Below are 13978 nucleotides of genomic sequence, written 5' to 3'. Positions count from 1 at the left end.
CTAACACACAAGTTAAACACTGATAACATTATGAGCACTGAGAGGTGAAGTGAATAACACTGATTATCTCCTCATCATGGCACCTGTTAGTGGGTGGGATATATTAGGCAGCAATTGAACATTTTGTCCTCAAAGTTGATGTGTTAGAAGCAGGAAAAATGGGCAAGAGTAAGGATTTGAGCGAGTTTGACAAGGACCAAATTGTGATGGCTAGAAGACTGGATCAGAGAATCTCCAAAACTGCAGCTCTTGTGGGGTGTTCCCGGTCTGCAGTGGTCAGTATCTATCAAAAGTGGTCCAAGGAAGGAACAGTGGTGAACCGGGGACAGGGTCATGGGCGGCCAAGGATCACTGATGCACGTGGAGAGCGAAGGCTGGGCTGTGTGATCTGCTCCAACAGAGGAGCTACTGTTGCTCAAATTGCTGAAGAAGTTAATGCTGGATCTGATAGAAAGGTATCAGAATACACAGTGTATGACAGGTTTTGGCAGCAAAAGGGGGAGCAAAACAATATTAGGCAGTTGGTCATAATGTTATGATCAGTGTGTATTACATTTGTGCACTAAACGTGTTACATGATGTTTGTCACTGCCACAAATACTTTTCAGGAGAATTTATTCTCAGTCCAAAATAATTGTCAGTCACACAGTCTTTTCAGTCTGTCTGACTCACTATACAAACTCTGCACCTCTGTCACATTAAGAATGCAACCCCAGCAGGACTAAACTATTACATATTTTTTTTATAGTAACTCAAACACTTTTCAGCTCTGGTGAAAAATGCAGAATGCAGTAGATTCAGCACGCACAAAATCAAACGTTGAGGCTTTCAGGCTAAAGAACAGAAATCATGGGCAGACTCACCCAAACTGGACAACTTTAGAATGGAAATCTCTCTCATTAACAAAGCATCAAACCTTCAGAACTGTCACTCTTTGTTATGCCCATAATTCTAAAGATTAATACTCAAGTTATGTATAACTTTATATACATTACTGATAATCAATTGATATACATATTGAAATTCTTTCTTCACATATCCCATCCTTGGTGGTTGGGGTCCATCATGATGTAGCAGCCCTAGAACAGGGTGGGTTGGGGGCCTTTCTCAAGGGCCCACCAGTGGAAGCTTGGCAGTGCTGGAGCTTGAACCCCAATCTTCTGGTCAACAGCCCAGAGCCTTATCCACATGAGCTACCACCAGCTACTCAAACTAACCCATCTAGCATCAATAACCAGGTCATATTTAAAGTAACAGATCACATTCCACCCCCTCCAAATTTCTTATGTTTAATGTGAACAGTAAATGAAGAGCTTCCTTAGTATCAGAACAATTTTATGCATTGTGCTACCAGGTGATCAATTAGGTAACTGTATAAAAGTGCAGGTTTTCCTAATAAAGTGAAGTGAGTATATTTAAATAAGATGCTATTATGACAGGCATACTTAATAGTAATTAAAATAACTCACAAATGCACAAGTAAGCCTTACTTGTTTAAAAAAAAAACCAAAAAACAATTTTTATTCTTCAATTGCACAATCAACTAATATTTTACATTACCCAAACTAGCAAAATATCACAATGTCCCTATAAAAAACCTACAAATTTGCTAAACACTAATCAATTGTAGACCAAAATATATAGGATTATGGAAGCAATGTGTTCATTTAAAAACAATTGCAATGAGGTTTGGTTTTTAAAATCAACTCAATTACCACACCATACATTCATGCATACTTACGGCAAGATGTATTATGGCAATATTTCCAGCAAAATGGAAAGGCATTAATATTAATAGGATTAATTTTAAGGCAAAGACAACACAGGCAGTTAATACAGTGCACTAAGTTTTATTTGAATAAAACCCACCAACTTTTCAGATTCAACACAAATCACCAATTAAAAATCACAAAGCACACTACACTTGTCAAAAATAAAAATTGGCTTCTCTGAAGCCATGTTTTGTTTTTTGTTTGTTTGTTTAAAAATACCCCAGAAATGAGTAAATGCAAAGCTGAACACAAGGTCATGAAACTACCAAACTACACAAAAACACTTCTGAATTCTTCCAGAGCAAATCCTGAGACGCACCACACACACGATTCGCTGGGAAGGTTACACAGTCTTCTGTTGCCCCTTCTTTCCGATCAGAGATTTGTGAATGTGGGGAATGACACCTTGAATAAACACAGAAGAAAAGTCAGTGTAAAATATTCAGGCATCAATAATAAGGCTTATAATTCAACCAACACATTCCATAACCCTTTATCTAGTTCAAACAGCAATCCAACTCTATGGCACTGGCTAAATATCTTTAACAAGGTATTAAATATGGTATACAGAAGATTGCATAACTTACCACCACCAGCAATGGTTGCTTTGATAAGCGAGTCCAGCTCCTCATCACCTCTGATGGCGAGCTGCAAATGGCGTGGTGTGATACGCTTCACCTTCAGATCCTTGGACGCATTTCCTGCCAGCTCAAGGACCTTAATGCAGAAGGAAAAAGCTACTGAAGCGTAATGATATCAGACAGGGCAGCATGATCGTAAGCAATCAGACCAGCCACTTTTAGGGCATCTTGCCATTGCCTCCATATGGCACATTCTCGCTATGCCCAATCTATTTCACTACTGAGGAGAATGAGCCGTTTTCCTGGCTCCTTATTACAGCTGATTAATGAAAAAAAAATACATGCACCCCAAATACTACATGTCCAGTAATGCACAACGTTAATGTTAAGTGATTCAGATTAATCTAAAATCTAGGGATGGCTCAAATCTCTTTTTTGCATGATGTATACAATATTAGCCATTTGCATGGAGGGTACAACCCGGGGACAGTGGGGGCCATCATGCAAAATCAAAACAGCTGAAAGTTGTTGGGAATTGGAAGCCTAATTTGCATGGAAACACTGGTTAGTGTTGTCCATGATGAACCACTGAGCCTTCCAAGTCTCTCTACCTCAGCAGTCAGGTACTCGAGGATTGCAGCACTGTAAACAGCTGCAGTAGCTCCTACACGGCCGTGACTTGTTGTTCTGGACTTCAGGTGTCTGTGAATACGTCCAACAGGGAACTGGAAAGCAAGGAATGGAGGAGAAGACACGTGCAGGGGGAGGGGGGGGGGGAGTTATACAAGTTAATATAGCATAATAAAGCCGGAAGTTGGAATTATCGGTTATACATATTAAGAGTTATTCCAGAATAATTAAAAAAAAGTTAAAATAAAATAAGTTCCCATTCATATTCTAGAGAAAAACCGTACATAGTTAAGTTATGTTTTTTTCAGGAAAATTACTAAAATAAAAACAAACGGAGAAGGAAGTGTTTGTAAGCGCGAGGAGCCGCGGTACAGACCTGCAGTCCTGCCCTTTGTGAGCGCGAAACCGCCTTAGCTTTCGCCTTGCCCGAGTCCTTTCCAGCTTTTCCTCCTGCCTAAAAAAATACACGAGATGGAGCCATTTTAACACACACTCGCTAGTTATTAATTTACCTTCCGTGCTTCAGATGAATTTAGCTCAAAACGTGCTACTAAAAGCACGAGAGCGTAATATTTGCCCTTGGCCTGCATCACACAATTCACGTTAGCTTCAATGCTAACTAACGTTAAGCCACAGACAATAGCATGTCGGCTAAAACCACCAAAGGACACACACGTGTATATAATGAAATACGAACGAACTTTCGAAAAGGCGTTGGGTGTAAAAACACGGAAAGAAAAAATTCGTTACCATTTCGTGAATTTATTTCTCGTAAAACGTCCAGACAATTCCAGAAGGTCTCGGTTTGAAACAGACTTCCCGCCTTCAGAGGGCTATATAGAGAGAAAGGCAGTACATCCGGGACACCGCGCTCACAAAGCAACCAATCAGCGTCGTCCTGCTGGCGTGAGGCGGTGATGCACGTCGCCATGTAAACTAGAGAGACTGGTGTCTCAAAGAAAATCTTTGATTTATGAATTATTATTATTATTATTGTTAACATAGGAAAAGTTTTTTTTATTAATATTATGTAATATTTTTCACTTTTAATTGTTGTTAATCAAATGGCCTATTACTAGTTTGTAATTGGTTTAAAATTATGCAAATAATACTCACGTTGCTTATTAAAGCAGCGTTGGTTTATATATAATCTTAAACTCGGTCCAAGCTAACATCAACAACACACATGACTGCTGTATACTGTTTTTAAAATAAAAGTAAATAAAAATAAAGATAACACACTTCTGTTAATCCATCAATGAGTATTTAGTGTTACAGAGAACAGTAAAGAATTGTATATTACAAACAGACAAACTCATTTTTGGTTCAAAAATTGGAAATGTCTGGAGACAACTGAGTATCTGATGACACAAATGTTTTGTATTGTACTGTTATATTTAATGTGTACTGTACATTTTCTTTTAAGTTATTAATGTTATAGCACTACCTATTACTTCATGTTTGTTTTTTTTTTTGTTTTTTTTTACAGAATGACAGAATGTTGCCTTAAAATACAGTTTTGAAAAGCTAAATTACACGGATCAGTCATAACATTATGACCATAATATTGTGTCGGTCCCCCTTTTTGCTGCCAAAACAGCCCTGACCTGTCATGCGCTGTGTATTCTGACACCTTTCTATCAGAACCAGCATTAACTTCTTCAGTAAGTTTGAGCAACAGTAACTGGTCTGTTGGATCGGATCACACGGGCCAGCCTTCGCTCCCCACGTGCATCAATGAGCCTTGGCCGCCCATGACCCTGTCGCTGGTTCACCACTGTTCCTTCCTTGAACCACTTTTGCTAGATACTGACCACTGCAGACCGGGAACACCCCACAAGAGCTGCAGTTTTGGAGATGCTCTGATCCAGTCGTCTAGCCATCACAATATGGCCCTTGTCAAACTCGCTCAAATCCTTACGCTTGCCCATTTTTCCTGCTTCTAACACATCAACTTTGAGGACAAAATGTTCACTTGCTGTCTAATATATCCCACCCACTAACAGGTGCCATGATGAGGAGATAGTGTTATTCACCTGTCAGTGCTCATAATGTGATGCCTTATCAGTGCATGTTTTGTATATTATATTTTTATATTATATTTAATGTGTACTGTATCTTTTCTTTTAAGTTATTAATGTCATTGCACTGCCTATTTCGTCCTGTTTTTCACAAAATGACAGAATGGTGCATTTAAATACAATTTAAAAAAAAAGCTAAAATATCATGACCCATTTCTGCTTCTGAGTCTTAAACAATGTTTGATGATTAAACAATGTGCCAATCAAGAATTAGACTATTGTTGAAACTGTGAAGTGGTCAATTAGATGACTATCAGCCACAGACAGACCATTTCAGAATGTGTCAGACTGAATTAAAATGAGGTCTTTACACAATTTCAGTCATCAGTGTCTCAAGGTCCTGGATTCATAAAATAATGCAATTCAAAATTATTAGAAATTATATTGTTATTATATATTATATTATTTTGATAACTGTTTCATTATCTGTAGACAATTTACAGTATTTTATAATGGTATAAATAAATGACAGATATTTTTTCCTCAGCAAAAGGTATAAAATCAACCCTATTAATTTTTTTTAACAGAAATTCACTCTAATTTATTTCCTATAATGAAAGAAAAAAACATATATAAATGAACACATCTCCTTATATCCAACATATACTGTTCGTGCAATAAATACAATCTATTAGCCCTGAAATTCAATCGTTGTATCAAATACCATTTATTGTTTTGATCAGAGGAAGTTCTTTGGTGCAATCACTGGAAGCTCCACAAGATGGCTGCAGGCACCATTGTAAAGACATTCTGCACCTGCTGTGACACAGAAAGCAAATGGCTGAGAGCTGGTGTATGAGTTTGACTAGAAGCCATGGTCTTTTTTATGTAACAGGGTTTCATTTCATATCTCAAATGTTTAAGCAGCCTTAATAGACAGAGACAACAATGTGTATAATCTATATAGCATCTGAAATCACCTGTACATCTGCACATTCATACAGTAATACATACAGTCAATCATGTAGCAGTGGTGCAATGTATAAAATCTTGCAGATACAGGTCAAGAGCTTCATTTAAAGTTCACATCAGACATCAGAGTGAGAATAAAGTGATTGCTGTGACCTTGATTGTGGCATGGATGCTGGTGCCAGATGGGCTGGTTTGAGTATTTCAGAAACTGCTGATCTCTTGGGATTTTCACATACAACAGTTTCTAGAGTTTACAAAGAATGGTGCAAGAACTTCAAGCAACAGTTCTTTATGCCTTGTTGATAAGAGAAATCAGAGTAAAATGACAAGATTGGTTCGAGCTGCCAGGAACTCATATAATTGCTCTTTACAACCATAATGAGCAGAAAAGCACCTCAGCATGAACAAAACATTGTACCTTGAGGTGGATGAGCTACAAGAACATCTGATTTCAGTTCGTCTGACTCTGTTTACAGGATATTTTTTGCACATACTCTTCTATGTGAAAATCCATAGGAGATTGCAGGAGATCAGCAGTTTCTTAAATACTCAGAACAGCCCACCTGGTTCCAATAACTATGCTATGGTTAAAGTCACAGAGATCACACTTTTTCCTCATTCTGATGTTTGATATGAATATTACCTAAAGCTCTTGACCTGTTTATGCATGATGTTATTCCATGTGCTGCTGCCACGTGATTGACTGGATGGTGAGTGAATATATACACTATTTGTGGCTGAAGGTTTGTGGACATGCTTTGCACATTATTACGCTTTCTACTCAGTCCCTTATAGATGTTGAAAGAAACAGCTACAATATCCCAATATAACTGCATTTAGTGAAGCTACATTATGTATTAACATTTACCTTAACACTTAGTAATCTAACACACGTTCATATCTAGAACAACAAAAATTTAAACCAGTGGAAACTTCAGCATGTGTTAATTATTCCAATGTATTGGCTAAACTAAGGCAATACAATTTCAATAGTATTTGTACTTGTTTATGTATATAAAATAAAAGTAGAAAATGATATGAGGCAAATGTGGAAATTCAGCACAGTGCACATGAGACAAACAGTTAGTACAGTGGGCAGGATGGCATGCCACCCAGGGCAAGAGCTGAAATCTGTTACCGTCAAATAGCTGGCATAAAATTACAGACATGCTTGAAGTACTACCTACATAGAGGTACTGAAAGATATCTGGCTGCTCATTACTGATCAAGCTGACTGTATTGTGTTTCAATGTCCACCACCCCTTTCACATACTCTCACACTCACACTCACTCTCACTCTCTCTCTCTCTCTCTCTCTCTCTCTCTCTCTCTCACACACACACACACACACACACACACACACACAGAGAGAGCGAGAGAGAGGGGTCAAACCTCAGACTATGATTCTACATTTCACACACATTTGCTCATACTGCCTCTGAGACTCTTTTGACCCATTTCTGTTTCTCTCAAAAATATGATCACATGATCTGAGAAAATAATAAGACAAGTATTTCTTTGTCTCATGACTTTTTCAAGCAGTGATGCAAAGGGTGGACAAGAAAATGTAAACTTCAAGAATGCAATAAAATCATGCATCCCTAAGGAGTAGTTGCTATCCTTGCACTGAGAACAGCTACTGTCCTTTTTGCAGGATTCTCTTACAAATTTCTAGTTTAACAATTTGTCAAGTCTTACATGACATCTGAACTGACGAACCCTAATGTTACTCTTGACTCTGATGTGGTTTGTTTTATCTCAGGAATGGTGTATTGTGCATCTATTACTGAATGAAAACTAGAGTCAAATTTCTCAGACAGACAGACAGTCAGACAGACAGAAAGAAAGAAAGAAAGAAAGAAAGAAAGAAAAACAACCGTCTCTGGTTGGAATATCACACAGTTACGCTTGATTTAATCTTTAGACTTCCCAATGAGATGTGACTTGACACACACATGCTGGAGTTCTCAACCTTATTTTCTCCTCAGAAACCTCCTAAATAACCCTGTCTGTCTCTGGGCAAGATTTAGAAAATGGCCCTTCACCAGCATTGAATTACATTACACAAGTATTATAAACCTACTGTATGTAAGTTTATAAATAAATACAATTATCATGGCTTTTACCACCATAATCATAGTCATAATTTATTTATGAAGATTTACATTTATGGCTTTTTCGCAGATGCCTTTATCCAGAGCAACTTACATTTTTATCCCATTTTATACAACTTAGCAAACTGAAGGTTAAGGGCCTTGCTCAGGGGTGGCAGCTTGGTGGACCTGGGATTCAAACTCACAACCTTCTGATCAGTGGTCCAGCACCTTTACCACTAGATCTCACTGAAAACAAGGCAAACAAATCCATTAGTCACAAAAAACATATACAATTTCTTTTTTTTTTAGAGGTATTGAAAATGGTACACGCCCTGAAAAAGAGAAGAGAGACTCATAGACATGTGACAGCTGATCAGGATTTTCAATTCAAATTCACAATCAAATTTTATTCGCCACATAGATAACCATCCACAATAGGACATGTAGTGAACTGCTTTATCGACTCTCTGTGTCATAAAAGTAAAATCAATAAGAAATAAAAAAAATAGTGAATAAAATAAATAAATAAATAAATCTGGATATTTTTTTTTTGTTCTGAGTCATGAAAGAGTGCTCGTCTCAGCAGAAAGAGTAATTACTGCTTTCTCTGTAGAAAACAGGCTCTGATGATTCACTTTCGGACTAAATTCAGGTCATTCTGTTTTTGCAAGATCATGAATTTTTAGTGTAAAATCATATACAGCATATTCACAAATTTACTGTAGCATCAGTGATTCCACACAATAAACTTTTTTTAATAGATTGTAATAGAATCTGTCAGTCCCATTTTAAGATCTGTTAAAATATTTTGAGAGAAAATGTACTTAATTTTGTGGGCAGTTTTGCCATTTCCGGTCTCTCGTGAAAATTTCAAGCATAAACCTATCACTTGCTATGACTGTGTAGGGTGCTTTTTTTGTTGTATATACTGTATATAAACCTGCGTTTGTTGGATAAAACAAGAAACATTGGAAGGGCAGATATAATGCCAGGTCCATCATCTTGGTGGGTTAACAGATGGCCTGAAACACATTCCTCACAACCACAACCTCTGCATTCTGCCTCTGTAGTATCTGATGTAATGCTAAAATTGGTGATTCAAAATTGTGTGGTGACGTTTTCCATTTTATCTTTATCAACCTTGTTATGGAAATGGTAGGCAGTTGCAGGGGTAAAATACTGTATGAGTTGCTCCTCTCATGACCTGAAACATGTTTAAATATAACGATGCTTCTTGTGTCCCAATTTTAGTCAGTTGACCTAACCCAAAAAAGACCTGCTGTGTTGCTTCAATACAGCCTGTCCTGTCCTTGTAGATTAACACTGTGTACTGCATGCTGTGTTCTGTATCTGCCTTGATCTGTAACATTTCCCATATGAAAGTTGCTCTTGCATAGAACAGAAGGTCCTTGCTATGTTAGTCCACACTCGCTAAAATATCACATCATTCTTTCAACGTCAAAGTCTCAACGTTCATAATCAGCCTGAAAATTTCAATTCTCCTTTATGGAGATTTTTCTGACTGCATGAGAAATGGCACTGTGTTACTGTTTGTATAAAAAAAAAACTTATTCCCAATCCCTTCTTATTCCCAATTATATTTTATAGAGACTTTTAGACTGCTTGAGAAATAGCAGTGTGTTATTGCTTGTATAAACAAAACTACTTATTCCCAATCCTTGCATTCTATTAGTTAAGCCGAGTATTTCTGGAAAGATTTCTGTATAAAAGACACTCTTAAAAAACACAAAAACATATTGCACATTATGAAGTCATAGGTGGTGAAATATCTTGTGAAAGCAGCAATCTACAATCTTGGCTACCAAGTACTTCACTCTGTCATGAACAAGCCCTTCCTCAACATGAATTTGTGCAAATGAAAGGTCAGGGCCAACTGTGAAGAAGCTCCAGAGCAGAGACTGACACAAAAAAGTCAAGTGAAGAAGCTGTTGTTGACATGCAGCTGGTACAATACACAGTAAAACAAAACAACATTGCTCCAAGGACTATAGTGCTACACAAAACACAGAACTACAAGAGACAACACAGAACTTAGTACACAGCATAGACCTGCATAAAGTGCATGTGTGCAAACAGTGCAAGACAGTAGAGTACAATAACTGACAAGGGACCGTGCAGAGCTGACCGGTACACAGTTCTGTAATGAATAATGTGCAGTAGTAAAGACAGTCAGCAAAGATGATGAAAGGTGGTCAGGAAAGCATTGTATGTAGCATCCAAGAATGTAGCATTTCAATTTAGCATATAGGAAATTTAACATGCATTTCATTTTGATACTAACAAACAATTTCAGGATGCTCTGAGATGTTTACTAGACAGGTGATGGCTCAGTGTTAACCCATACTTGCTACTATTATTTGACCCACATACCATAATGGAATAGAGGTGAGGAACTCCAGATGTCTGCCAGAACACAGACACAGTAATGCTTGATAAGACTATGTGTAGAGTATGTGATGGATGTGCATAAAAACTTCAAATGTCACTGTTCCACTTTCACGCCTCACTGTACTCACCATTGCCGTAACTGACCCTTATGTTGTCCTGGAATCATCTGATCTCTGCGCTCTGTCTTTATATAACTACAGTTATGCAACAATAAATAAATGCTCTTGTTAAAACCCAGTAAAAACATCTTCACCCGGCCAAAACAATTAAACCCAGACTGGATGCTCTGCGTTAAAACAGCTCCAGACTCACAAAGATAAATGCTTTAAAGTGGAAAAAGGAAAATAAAGGTAATGAAGATGACATGACCCAGTCAGAGCCAGGTATGCTTTGAGCCATATGTGTTAAGTAAATGCATGTTTATACAATTTATGTAACTTTCAAGTCTGTGTATAATATATTACGAGATAATTAGATAATCTTCACATTTTCTCATAATGGTAAATTACTAAAAAGGATGATTACTATGTAAACAAAGGTACTAAGTGAGCATATTGTTAAAAAGCAAATGAGCTGATGACTTTGGATAGTGGAATGTGACATTGCAAAAAGGATTTGATATTTTTAGCCAGCATATCCTGGCACACAGAGAGCCTATTCTATGCAGTGGGCACATTTATATGGAAAACAGTTTTGATCAAGGCTGTTATTAAAGGTCAGTCCAGGACCAGCGCCCACACCACCATCGTCACCAAACCCCATAGCCAGAAACATCCTGGGCCAAGAATTCAGCATATCCCTAGACAGAATGATTCATGATTTCATTCTTAAAATGACAGTGAACAGGATGCCGTCGACTGGAAAGGTCAACTGAAGCAATAAACACTTTCCATACAGTGCAGCTAGGGTCATTATTAAAATCTTGATATCTTGAGTGTTTACATACAATAGCAATACATACAGCAATATTTGTACAGAATCTCCTAAATAAAATCAATTAATTGTTGCATAATTAAGATTTTTGTAGGAAAAAAAACCCCAAGACAGTTAAGAAACGGGGATTCTGTTTCCACATGGCCAACTGACTAAGGTTATATTTAGGGATATTCTATAATTAGGCTATACTGCATGGTAATTTGGTGGAAATTCCAATGAATCCAGTGTCAAGGAGTTCCCATGTATTGCTAGAGATGCATGTATACTCTAGAGACCCCACATATTAAGCTTTAAAGCTTTAAGCATTAAGCTTTTACTGTGTCAATCTGTAAAACATCCTGCTACGAAGCAAAGGACAGGACAGGTTGTGTGAAAGCCTCTTTGCAGGGCAACAGTCTGTTCCTTACAGGAATGCAGTTATGCATTGAGGCAGTGTGTATGAGAGTTTGAGCAATCAGTAGCAGGCTTTGAGGCACTTATGCTGTGGTTTATGTGAAATCAGTGTGCTTTATTTTGTATATTGAATCTCTAGTGCATTTAATTACAATATGTGATTCAGGACAAAAACAGAAATAGGTATTTTTTTAAATATATATTTTTATATTCCTTGGCAAAAAACAGAATAAACTGGAGACAATCTTGTACATATTGTCTTTATACTTACACTGACTGTTCTTTACTTCTACGTTACTTCTCATATGTTCAGGGAGCTGTTGAAGAGTGATACTGTTGTTTTTTTTGTTGTTTTTTTAGATTAAGTTACTGTCTTGCAGAAACCTATCAACAATCATTTCACACAACTTGTTGTGGCTGTAAGTGAGGATGGGTGACGTCCTTCCACCTCTGGTTGAAGTGCTGCATAGTTTGGAAGAAATAATGCTAAATCAGCAGTGATGCATTACACTGGGCCACTCTGACAACAGCTGCTGAGCACACACACACACACACACAATACTCCACCCCCCTTCACCAAAGCCAGAGCATATGCTGGTGTGTGTGAATCAGTTTTCATTCCCTATAATCCAACTACAGACACCGGGTTTCATATCAAAAGTGAACTGCAGAATCCATCTCATGGGTGTAGATAATACATTTGCCATTTGGAAAGGTAATTATGCAAATATGCTGATGTTGTTTAATATGATAAGACTTGACACACTTTCGCAATCTCAAAGCTCAAAGTCCCATTGCTCTGTAAAAGCTGGAGACTTTTACAGATCACTGAATTAGTGTGAGGTACCGGGAGGCAAAGAGATATATTACTACTATGAAAATAATATTTCAGTCACATTTTTTCCCATGGTAGTTGAAAAAAAATTACTCAGATAATATATGTCTCTGGGTATGTTCTCATTTGCAATACTGACATCTTATGAAGCTATCAGTGAGGTTATATTCTGTAGTCCTGTGGCCCATGCATTTGCATTCATTTATTTATATTCAGTAACTGCTTTGTCCTGTTCTACCTTCTCCCTAACAGGGTTTAGTTTAGATATTTTCAGATCCTGACCTGTTGAACTAGCATGAGGATCTGTTTTCTGATTAGAGACTACAAAGAATATGTATAAATTTGTGTCCCAAATGACATAATATACACTATGCACTTTCACTATGCACTGTGTACTCTTCTGTCTATTGTATGAATTTTAGAGAGTGGAATGGGGGTTTTTTTCTAACCAGAAGTATAAACTGATTCCCAGTCAATGGCAAATGAATGCAAATAATTCTATGCTACAAGGTTTAGGTGAATTTTATACTGTGTTTTTTCTATGTGAAAAATAAATATCACACAACAATAGCTAATTTAAAAGACATTTGTAAGATACACTATATTGTCAAAAGTTTTGAACCCACCCCTCCAAATCATTGAATTCAGGTGTTGTTTTTCAGGAGTTGGGCTTGGCCTCTTAGTTCCAGTGAAAGGAACTTTTAATGCTTCAGTATGCCAATACATTTTGGACAATTTTTATTGGTCTGCACAGAGGACCTCAATACTTTTGGGATGAATTAGAGAAGAGACTGCAAGCCAGACCTTCTTGTCCAACATCAGTGCCTTACCTCACAAATGTCAAAAATCCCCATGAACACACATCTAAACCTTGTGGAAATCCTTCCCAGAGGAGTTCTTTTCTCATTCGTGTCTTTATGGACCTTGCTTTGTGCACAGGTGTACAGTCATGTTGGAACAGGAAGAGGCCATCCCCAAACTGTTCCCACAAAGTTGGGAGCATGAAATTGTCCAAAATGTTTTGGTATGCTGAAGCATTAAGAGTTCCTTTCACTGGAACTAAGGGGCCAAGCCCAACCCCTGAAAAACAACACCTGAATCCAATGATTTGGCTGGGTGTCCCAAAACCTTTGCCAATATAGTGTATCTTGTCCACCTGAATGTCGGCCATCTTTCCAACATCATGCCTGGTAGCCCCTCTTACACTACATAAGCAAAGCTGTGAGTGTTGAGTGCATGAAGTGTCCAACATCCCACACGTGAATAAGTGCATCATCCAGGTACTTTAATTGCACTTCTCCTTGTTGGAATTTTCAGTGTGAATACATGGCTC

The 13978-nt window shown here is 37.6% G+C and overlaps 1 protein-coding gene across 1 annotated transcript; it reads right to left on the bottom strand.

Moving 5' to 3' along the window:
- Positions 1 to 1834: 1834 nt before the first annotated feature.
- Positions 1835 to 3846, bottom strand: LOC131355479 (histone H2A.Z). Its single transcript, XM_058393785.1, has 5 exons — positions 3734 to 3846; positions 3360 to 3437; positions 2965 to 3078; positions 2360 to 2489; positions 1835 to 2177 (listed from the first exon to the last, which is right to left on the bottom strand). The coding sequence occupies exons 1-5, from the start codon at positions 3734 to 3736 to the stop codon at positions 2116 to 2118; spliced, it is 387 nt and encodes a 128-aa protein (XP_058249768.1). The 5' UTR covers positions 3737 to 3846; the 3' UTR covers positions 1835 to 2115.
- Between the last annotated feature and the right edge of the window lie 10132 nt (positions 3847 to 13978).

Source organism: Hemibagrus wyckioides, linkage group LG07, assembly GCF_019097595.1.
Source record: "Hemibagrus wyckioides isolate EC202008001 linkage group LG07, SWU_Hwy_1.0, whole genome shotgun sequence".
Taxonomy (NCBI): Eukaryota; Metazoa; Chordata; class Actinopteri; order Siluriformes; family Bagridae; genus Hemibagrus; species Hemibagrus wyckioides.
Note: the sequence above shows the minus strand (reverse complement) of the source record. Positions and strands in the feature narration are given on the sequence as shown.

Excerpts from the sequence above, each read along its gene's own strand:
- LOC131355479 (XM_058393785.1), bottom strand. Across the intron at positions 2,490-2,964 it reads TCGAGTACCTGACTGCTGAG|GTCCTTGAGCTGGCAGGAAA; the intron begins GTAGAGAGACTT and ends TTCTGCATTAAG. Across the intron at positions 2,178-2,359 it reads AGCAACCATTGCTGGTGGTG|GTGTCATTCCCCACATTCAC; the intron begins GTAAGTTATGCA and ends TGTTTATTCAAG.